The sequence below is a fragment of the Phasianus colchicus genome, chromosome 30, assembly GCF_987193195.1.
Source record: "Phasianus colchicus chromosome 30, bPhaCol1.hap1.1, whole genome shotgun sequence".
NCBI lineage: Eukaryota > Metazoa > Chordata > Aves > Galliformes > Phasianidae > Phasianus > Phasianus colchicus.
Genome location: NC_143465.1, coordinates 1085001 through 1095000, shown reverse-complemented (window position 1 = coordinate 1095000; position 10000 = coordinate 1085001). Strand labels below are relative to the sequence as shown.

Here is a 10000-nt window from a genome sequence, read left to right as displayed (position 1 = left end):
CGGGATGGGACAGGACGGGATGGGATGGGATGGGAAGAAGGGGTTATGGGATGGGATGAGATGAGATGTGATAGGAGATGGGATGGAATGGGATGGAATGGGATGGGATGGGATGGTGATGGGATGGAAGGGTGAATGAGACGGGGATGGGATGGAATGGGAAAGGATGGAATGGAAAGGAGGAGTTATGAGATGGGATGAGATGGAATAAGAGATGGGGTGGGAAGGAGGGGTGATGGGATGGGATGGGATGGGAAGGAGTGGTTATGGGATGAGATGGGATGGGATATGAGATGGGACGGGATCGGATGAGATATGAGATAGGATTGGGGATGGGATGGGATGGGATGTGATAGGAGGTGGGATGGGAAATGGGATGAGATATGAGATGGGATGGGGGATGAGACAGGGCACCCAGTAGAGCACCTCTCACTGCTCAGCCCACAGTGAACCTTGCAAAGGAGCCATTTGTTGGACACATCACTCTCCCCGCACCAGCAAACCCAGCGGCCAGAATCCATCACCAGCTTTCTACGTGCCCAGCACTGCTGGCTGCATCCCAACACAGAGTGCAGCCTGGGGGTGCTGTGGGGCCCAAGAGCCACTGGGAGCAACTGGGCCATGGGAGCAGCGCCCTGACCCCGCAACACAGCTCTGGGTGAGATCCTTCACCCCAAGGGGACGGATGGCACCTTCTGAGCTTTGTCAGGTTGGGTTGAGCCTTGCCCTTCCTGCCTTATCTTTGGAGATGATGGATCTGCAGGGCTGTGGGGGTGCCCTGCTGCCTGCCCCCCCTCCCTGCAGCCGCACAGGAGCAGTGGGGTGATGCTGGGGGGCATTTTGCTCCCATCCCCTCCTGATGCTGCGGGTGCAGCCGTGCTACGCGTGGCTCCTTACCATGCCTGCAGCAGAGCAGGAGGAGGAGGAGGAGAGCCTGGAGGAAGAGGCCGTGCTCCAGCTGCGCCGGGCTCTTACTGCAGCTGGCTTTCCCCATTCCAATCCATGTAGAGCAGAAGGTTGCTCACCCACTGGCCTGGCCTGACTTCATCCAGCTGCAAACCTGGGAGTGAGAAAGAGGGGGGTCTGAGCGGTGCGGCGCCTGCAAGGCACAGAGCTGCATGTGCAGAACTGCATGCACAGAGCTGCAGGCGCAGAGCTGCATGCACAGAGCTGCAGGTGCAGAGCTGCATGCACAGAGCTGCATGCGCAGAGTTGCAGGTGCAGAGCTGCATGCACAGAGCTGCAGGTGCACGACTGCAGGTGCAGAGCTGCAGGTACAAAGCCATGGGTGCAGAGTTGCAGGCACAGAGCTGCATGCACAGAGCTGCATGCGCAGAGCTGCAGCTGCAGAGCTGCATGAACAGAGCTGCATGCACAGAGCTGCAGGTGCACGACTGCAGGTGCAGAGCTGCATGCACAGAGCTGCAGGTGCACAACTGCAGGTGCAGAGCTGCAGTACGAAGCTGTGGGTGCAGAGCTGCAGGCACAGAGCTGCGGGCTGCTGCTCTCAGCCCCACTGCTGCCCTCCCCACAGCTCTGCAGCACTGGAGCTGCAGCAATGGGGACATCATGGCCCTGTCAGCAGAGGGGGTCCCCGGGGGTCCCTGGGGGTTCCTGGGGGTTCCTGGGGGAATATTGGCTTGCAGTGAACCGGTTGGCCCTTTTTGGCCACCACCAAACCGAAAGCAAAGCAAACCAAACCAGATCCTACTGCCATTCAGGGCTTTGTGGGTTCGCAGCTCTGTAGGGTCAGCCCTTGTGCTGCTCTTACCCATGGCCAGTGGGGCAGGTGGGCTCCCAGCCCTGGGCTATGTGGGAGCACCGAGTGCCCTTCCTGAGGTCATATGGGATCAGAGCATCCTTCCCAGGGTTATATGGGATGTGAGCGTCCTTCCCAGGGTTATATGGGATGAGAGTGTCCTTCCCAGGGTTATATGGGATGTGAGCGTCCTTCCCAGGGTTATATGGGATGTGAGCGTCCTTCCCAGGGTTATATGGGATGAGAGCATCCTTCCCAGGGTTATATGGGATGAGTGTCCTTCCCAGGGTTATATAAGGTCCCCACATCCTTCCTGGGGTTATGTTGGATCCCCGCATCCTTCCTGGGGTTATATGGGATCAGAGCATACTCTCCAGGGTTATATAGGATCCCTGTACACAGGGACTGCTGAGCATCCTTCCCGGGGTTATATGGAATTGGAGCGTCCTCCTTGGGGTTATATGGGATCCCCACATCCTTCCCAGGGTGATATGAAATCTGAGCATCCTTCCCAGGGTTTTGAAGGATTGGAGCGTCCATCCTGGGGTTATATGGGACCCCCACATCCTTCCAGGTGCTATATGGCATCTTGGTGTCCTTCCTGGGGTTATATGGGACCCCCACATCCTTCCAGGTGCTATATGGCATCTTGGTGTCCTTCCTGGGGTTATATGGGACCCCCACATCCTTCCAGATGCTATATGGCATCTTGGTGTCCTTCCTGGGGTTATATGGGATCCCAATATCCTTCCCAGGTTTATACAGGATCTGGGGTCCCCACTTTCCAGGCGGCAGTGGGACAGAGGGGCCGTGGGGAAATGGGACATCGGGGCAATGGGGTGTTGGGGTTTTGGGGTGGTGGGCCCATGTCCCAGTGCAGCACTCAGCCGATGGCTGCGGCGCGGGGCTGTGCTGCTCTGGTTGGGACGCGCTGACCCCAGCAGTGCTGGGAATGGGGCAGCCCACCTCCCCTGGGCTGCAAACAGGGGAGGTGGGCTCCCTCCATCAGGGTACCCCTGGGGGTGCTCCCACCCCCCATCCCCATCCCTGCCCCTTGTGTCAGCCCCACTCACCCGTCAGACCCCGTTGGTCCCCAGCACCCCCTCGTCACCGCCTCCACCCCAAATGACACCGCGGCGTGCCGTGGGACCGGTAGCCAAACCCAGGGGGGCTGTGGGACGTGGACCCCCCCCTCTCCCTCCTGCTCCTGCTACCTTTGCTCCGTCCTCCCCCCGCCGTGGGACAGGGGACGGGTGTTGAAATAGATCTGCCTAAATTTAGCCGGGGGGGGCACGCGGGGGTGCGGGGCGAGCGGCGTGAGGAAGAAGAGGGAGCTCCGGCTGGGGGGTCTTCCTCCCTTCCTCACTCTACACCAATATGGACGGAATCCCAATGGGAACGGGCCGTGTTCCCCCCCCCTCCATCCCCAAGGAACGCTTCTGTGCTTGTTTTGGTCAGAGCTCCCCCCGTCGCGGTGCAGTTGGGAGTGGAGAGCGAAGGTCGCCGATGTCAGTGGGGTCGATGGCCGCCAGGTTGGGTGAGCTTCCCCGAAATCCCACCTGTGGGGCACACGGCCCTATGGGGCAGTGCTCCTCTCTTGGTGCCCATGGGGGTCCTGCAGAATCAGATGGGCCACGTGGGGTCCCCCGTGCTTGGGGCTCTCTCCAGGGCTGGGCGCACTGTTTGGGATTTCTGGTTCTTGGGGCTCCTCCAGCAGTGGGTGCTCCATTTGGGATCTCTGGTTCTTGGGGCTTCTCCTGCACTGCGTGCTCCAGCACTGGGTGCTCCATTTGGGGTCTCCCATTTTTGGGGTTTCTCCAACACTGGGTGCTCCATTTGGGATCTCTGATTCTTGGGGCTTCTCTAGCGCCAGGTGCTCCATTTGGGATCTCTGATTCTTGGGGCTTCTCCTGCACTGGGTGCTCCATTTGGGGTCTCTGATTCTTGGGGTTTCTCCATCACTGGGTGCTCCATTTTGCATCTCCCATTTTTGGGGTTTCTCCAGCACTGGGTGCTCCATTTGGGGTCTCCCATTTTTGGGGTTTCTCCAACACTGGGTGCTCCATTTGGGATCTCTAGTTCTTGGGGCTTCTCCAGCAGTGGGTGCTCCATTTGGGGTCTCCCATTTTTGGGGTTTCTCCAGCACTGGGTGCTCCATTTGGGATCTCTGGTTCTTGGGGCTTCTCCAGCACTGGATGGGCCATGTGGAGTCACTGAAGCTTGGGGTTCTCCAGGGTCAGGTTCTCCATTTGGGGTCTCCCATTTTTGGGGCTTCTCCAGCACTGGGTGCTCCATTTGGGATCTCTGGTTCTTGGGGCTTCTCCAGCACTGGATGGGCCATGTGGAGTCACTGAAGCTTGGGGTTCTCCAGGGTCAGGTTCTCCATTTGGGGTCTCCCATTTTTGGGGCTTCTCCAGCACTGGGTGCTCCATTTGGGTTTCCTGGTGCTTGGGGCATCTTCAGCTCTGGGAACTCCATTTGGGTTCTCTGGTTTTTGGGGCTCCTCCAGCACCAGATGCTCCATGTGGGGATCTCCGTGCTTGGGGTTCTCCAAGGCCAGCTGCTCCATTTGGGGTTTCTGGTTCTTGGGGCTTCTCCAGCTCCGGGAAATGCATTTGGGGTCCCCAGCTCTTAGTGTTCTCTGGGGCTGGGTGCTCCATATGGAGTCTCTGGTTCTTGGGGATCCCTCAGCACTGGATGATCTGCGCAGGGTCTCCAGTGTTGGGGTTCTCTGGAACTGTGCGCTCCATGTGGGGCCCTCGGGGTTGGGGTTGGGATCTGGTCCCTTCGTGCCCTGGTGCCATTGAGTTTGTGCTGACCAAACCCATCCCACAGCGCTCCTCCCATGGGATCGCTCACCTCGAGGCCGATTTGGGATTTCATCCAATAAGGAATTCACATCCTGATGGGATTCCCACCAGGAGGAGGGGTTCTGATGCCCAGATCTGACGCCCATCAATTTGGGGTGCACGGAGCCTCTCTTCCCATCACTTCCGTGCCCGTCACCCGATATTGAGGGACAACCAGAGAGCAAAGACAACCCCCCACATCACAGCGTGGCTCCGCGCTGCCTGTGGGGCGTCCTTCCACCCCCTGCATGGGGACAGCACCCATGGGTGACACGTGGGGCCGGGCAGTGGGAATTCACATGGGAACGGTGTCTACTGGGAATAGTAGTACCCCAAAGAGCCCGCAGTGCACCCCACAGTGCACCCCACGTCGTGCCCCACAGCCACTGGGGCCAGCTGTGCTCCCAGGGCTGAGCATCGTCCCGCTGCTTGTGGGGGGATCTGTTGCAATGGGGCGGAGCTGAGATGCTGCTGGGGGTGGTGGGGATCCGTCATCTGCTTTGGGGACGGCCTCAGCTCCGTGGAGGGGACGCTTTTCCTCCTCTCCGATGGGAAAGGCATTTCTATCCATTGCATTCCTCTCCCCACCACCAAACCCCAAACCTCTGCGGAGGGCTGCGGTGTGACCCCCACCCGAAGCTCTGCCCCTCCCCTGGCAGCGGGATGGCTGTTCCTCCGGGTTCCAATCAGACCCCCCACCCGAAGCGCAGCCCCTACCCTGGCGACGAGTCGTGGGTCCCTCTGGGTTCCAGCGTGGAATGGAGCTGCCGTGGGATCGGTGCGGAGGGCGAACAGCTGAGCTGTGCTCAGCCCCATCCGTCACCGGGCGCGAGGAGGGCTGAAGGCGATGCTTTAAAAATAGCTGGCGGGATTTTCGATCCCGAAAACTGAATTCCAGCGGGGAGGGAAAGGAGAGGGTGGGAGAGGTGAAGGTTTCCGAATGGTGCCTGTTGGTGTGCTCCAAATCCCCAGTGAGAGCAACGCCAGCGAGGGACCCAACCCCAATGGAGGTGCCCAACCCCAATGGAGGTGCCCAACCCCATTGGAGGTGTCCAACCCCAATAGAGGTGCCCACCCTAATAGAGGTGCCCAACCCTAATGGAGGTGCCCAACACCATTGGAGGTGCCCAATCCCAACGGAAGTGCCCAATCCCAATAGAGGTGCCCAACCCCAATAGAGGTGCCCAACCCCAATGCAGGTGTCCAACCCTAATGGAGGTGCCCAACACCATTGGAGGTGCCCAACACCATTGGAGGTGCCCAATCCCAACGGAAGTGCCCAATCCCAATAGAGGTGCCCAACCCTAATGGAGGTGCCCAACCCCAATGCAGGTGTCCAACCCCAATAGAGGTGCCCAACCCTAATGGAGGTGCCCAACACATTGGAGGTGCCCAGCCCCAATAGAGGTGCCCAATCCCAATGGAGGTGCCAATCCCAATGGAAGTGCCCAATCCCAATGGGGGTGCCCAATCCCAATAGCGGTGCCCAATCCCAATGGAGGTGCCCAATCCCAACGGAAGTGCCCAATCCCAATAGGGGTGCCCAATCCCAATGGAAGTGCCCAATCCCAATGGGGGTGCCCACCCCAATAGAGGTGCCCAACCCCAATAGAGGTGCCGAATCCCAACGGAAGTGCTCAATCCCAATAGAGGTGCCCAACCCCAATAGAGGTGCCCAACCCCAATAGAGGTGCCCAACCTCTATAGGGATCCCAACCCCGATGGAGGTGCCCAACCCCAATGAGGATTCCAACCCCAATAGAGATGTCCAACCCCAATGGGGATCCCCACCCCGATGGAGGTGCCCAAACCCGACAAAAGTACCAACCCCAATTGAGGTTCCTGACCCAGTGGAGCTTCCTGATCCCAACAGGAATGCCTGACCCCAATGAAAGTACCAATTCCCACGGTGGTTCCCAACCCAATGGAGGCTCCTGACCCTTATAGGGTTGTTCAATCCCAATGAGGGTCCCAACCCAAATGGGGGTACCCGACCCCAATGGGGGAACCAACCCCAGTGTGAGGGTACCAACCCCAATGTGAGTGAACCAACCCCAATGAAAGTACCAAAATCAGAGGAAGTGCCAAACTGAATGGGGGTCCCTGACCCCAAAAGATGAACCCAGTGGGGGTGCCAACCCCAAAGGGGGTGCGCAACCCGGTGGAGGTGTCCGACCCCAATGGAGGTGTCCAACCCAATAAAGGCACCAACCCTGATCAAATTGCCAAACCCAAAGGAAGTGCCAAACCAAATGAAAGTCCCAGCACCAGTTGGGGTGCCAATCCCAAAGAGGGTCCCCACCCCAAAGAGGATCCCAACCCCAAAGAGGGTCCCAAATCCAATGAAGGTCCCAAGCCAATGTGGGTCCGAACCCCAATGGGGGTGCCTGACCCCAACAGTGGTGCCCAACCCTGATGAAGGTACCAGCCCCCATGAAGATCCCAATCCTACTGGGGGTTCCCAACCCGATGGAGGTGCCTTACTCCACTAGAGATGCCTGATCCCAATAAAAGTACCAACCCCAAAAGAGATGCCCAACTCCAATGAGGGAACCAACCCAGTGGAGGTCCCAAACCCAATGTGGGTTCCCAGCCCAATGGAGGTACGTGACCCCAATGAAGATATCATCCCCAATGGGAATTCTCAGCCTAACGGGGCTCCTCACCCCAATAGGCGTGCCCTAAAAAAAGGGGTCCCCGACCCCAATGAGGGTCCCAACCCCGATACTGGTGTCCAACCCCAATGGAGAGAGATACCAAACCCAGTGGGGACACCGGACCCAACGGCTGCACCCAACCCAATGATGGAGACGCTGACCCCAGAGGCGGTGTGCACCCGGGGGGGGGGGTGCGGGGTGGGGGGGGTGGGGTGACCCATTGGGGCTGGCACCGCCCCAGGACCCGATCCCGATCCCGATCCCGCTGCTGGGATGCCGACGTGCGGATCGTTCACCCACACCTGCTGCGGGGCCGGGCAGCTGCGCGGCTAAAAACGGAGCTCAGCAGATGGCAGTGGGGGCCGGGAGCTGCCCCCCCCCCCTTCCCTCTCCCCCCCCCCCCCCACCCCATTTCTGACCACAGCCGGGCAGTGATAGCAGCCAGCCCCCCCCCAGTGCCTCAGTTTCCCCATTAGTTGTGATGCCCCAACGCACGCAGTGGGGGAACAGTTCCCCCCCCCCCCCAGTCCCCCATCCCCCCCCATGCCTCAGTTTCCCTCTAGCTGTGACTCCCCAACACAAACACTGGGGCTCTGGGGGGGGGGGGGGGAGAGAGTGGGATCAACACCCCCGTGTCTCAATTTCCCCTTTAATTGCAACGCCACAACTCACACAGCAGGCTTTTTTTTGGGGGGGGGGGGCGGGGGAGCAGCCCACCCCCCCGTGCCTCAGTTTCCCCATTAGTTGTGATGCCCGAACGCACGCAGTGGGGGAACAGTTCCCCCCCCCACTATAGCTGTGACTCCCCAGCACAAACACTGGGGCTCTGGGGTGGGGGTGGGGGGCAGAGAGTGGGAGCAACCCCCCCGTGTCTCAATCTCCCCATGAGTTACACACACAGTGGGGTTATGGGGGAGCAGCCCCCCCCCGTGCCTCAGTTTCCCCTTTAATTGCAATGCCCCAACACACGCAGTGGGGCTCTGGGGTGCAGGGGGGGTTGTGTTGAGCCCCCCCCCCCGTGCCTCAGTTTTGCCATGGCTTACGCTGCCCCAACACACACATTGGAATTATGGGGGGGGAGTGGGAGCTGCCCCCCCCCCCGTGCCTCAGTTTCCCCGTTAATTGCAATGCCCCAACGCAAGCAGTGGGGTGGAGTTCTGGGGGGGGGGGGTTGGAGGGGGGGCACAGCCCAATCCCCAATGCTTCAGTTTCCCCTTTAACTGCAATGCCCCAACACACACAGTGGGGCTCTGGGGTGCCGGGGGGAGGGTTGTGTTGAGCCCCCCCGTGCCTCAGTTTCCCCATTAGTTGTGATGCCCTAACGCACGCCGTGGGGGAACAGTTCCCCCCCCCACTATAGCTGTGACTCCCCAGCACAAACACTGGGGCACTGGGGGGGGGGGGGCAGAGAGTGGGAGCAACCCCCCCGTGTCTCAATCTCCCCATGAGTTACACACACAGTTGGGCTATGGGGGAGCAGCCCCCCCCCCCACCCCCGTGCCTCAGTTTCCCCGTTAATTGCAATGCCCCAACGCAGGCAGTGGGGCTCTGGGGTGCAGGGGGGGGGGTGGAGGGGGGGAGCAGCCCAATCCCCAATGCCTCAGTTTCCCTATAGCTGCAATGCACCAACACGTAAAGTAGGGCTTTTTTTTGGGGGGGGGGAGCAGCCCATCCCCCCGTGCCTCAGTTCCCCATTAGTTGTGATGCCCCAACGCACGCAGTGGGGGAACAGTTCCCCCCCCCAGTCCCCCCCCCTATAGCTGTGACTCCCCAGCACAAACACTGGGGCACTGGGGGAGGGGGGGCAGAGAGTGGGAGCAACCCCCCCGTGTCTCAATCTCCCCATGAGTTACACACACAGTGGAGTTATGGGGGAGCAGCCCCCCCCCGTGCCTCAGTTTCCCCGTTAATTGCAATGCCCCAACACACGCAGTGGGGTGGGGTTCTGGGGGGGGGGTTGGAGGGGGGGCGCAGCCCAATCCCCAATGCCTCAGTTTCCCCTTTAATTGCAATGCCCCAACACACACAGTGGGGCTCTGGGGGGCGGGGGGGAGGGTTGTGTTGAGCCCCCCCGTGCCTCAGTTTCCCCATTAGTTGTGATGCCCCAACGCACGCAGTGGGGGAACAGTTCCCCCCCCATAGCTGTGACTCCCCAACACAAACACTGGGGTTCTGGGGGGGGGGGAAGAGAGTGGGAGCAACCCCCCCGTGTCTCAATCTCCCCATGAGTTACACACACAGTGGGGTTATGGGGGAGCAGCCCCCCCCCCGTGCCTCAGTTTCCCCTTTAATTGCAATGCCCCAACACACACAGCAGGCTTTTCTATGGGGGGGGGGGGCGGGGGAGCAGCTCACCCCCCCGTATCTCAGTTTCCCCGTTAATTGCAATGCCCCAACGCACACAGTGGGGCTCTGGGGTGCAGGGGGGGGGTGGAGGGGGGGCGCAGCCCAATCCCCAATGCCTCAGTTTCCCTATAGCTGCAGTGCCCCAACACGTAAAGTAGGGCTTTTTTTGGGGGGGGAGCAGCCCACCCCCCTGTGCCTCAGTTTCCCTGTAGCTGCAATGCCCCAACACACGCAGTAGGGCTTTTTTTGGGGGGGGGGAGCAGCCCACCCCCCCGTGCCTCAATTTCCCTATAGCTGCAGTGCCCCATCACACACAGTGGGATTTTGGGGGGGGGGAGCAGCCCAGCCCCCCGTGCCTCAGTTTCCCTATAGCTGCAATGCCCCAACAC

The 10000-nt window shown here is 60.2% G+C and overlaps 1 protein-coding gene across 4 annotated transcripts in view; it reads right to left on the bottom strand.

The window, feature by feature from the left end:
• HJV (hemojuvelin BMP co-receptor) overlaps positions 1-5473 on the bottom strand; it is a 10390-nt gene extending 4917 nt beyond the window's left edge. Inside the window, exons 1-2 of one of the 4 annotated variants that reach the window (XM_090126966.1) lie at positions 5326-5473; positions 898-1060 (exon numbers count right to left, since the gene is read on the bottom strand). In XM_090126966.1, coding sequence (XP_089983092.1) covers positions 898-994 — 97 coding nt within the window. In that variant the 5' untranslated portion in view covers positions 995-1060; positions 5326-5473. Of the gene's footprint in view, positions 1-897; positions 1061-1771; positions 2547-2832; positions 4018-5325 lie in introns of those variants that run through there. The other 3 variants (XM_090126963.1, XM_090126964.1, XM_090126965.1) reach the window with 3 other exon arrangements.
• Between the last annotated feature and the right edge of the window lie 4527 nt (positions 5474-10000).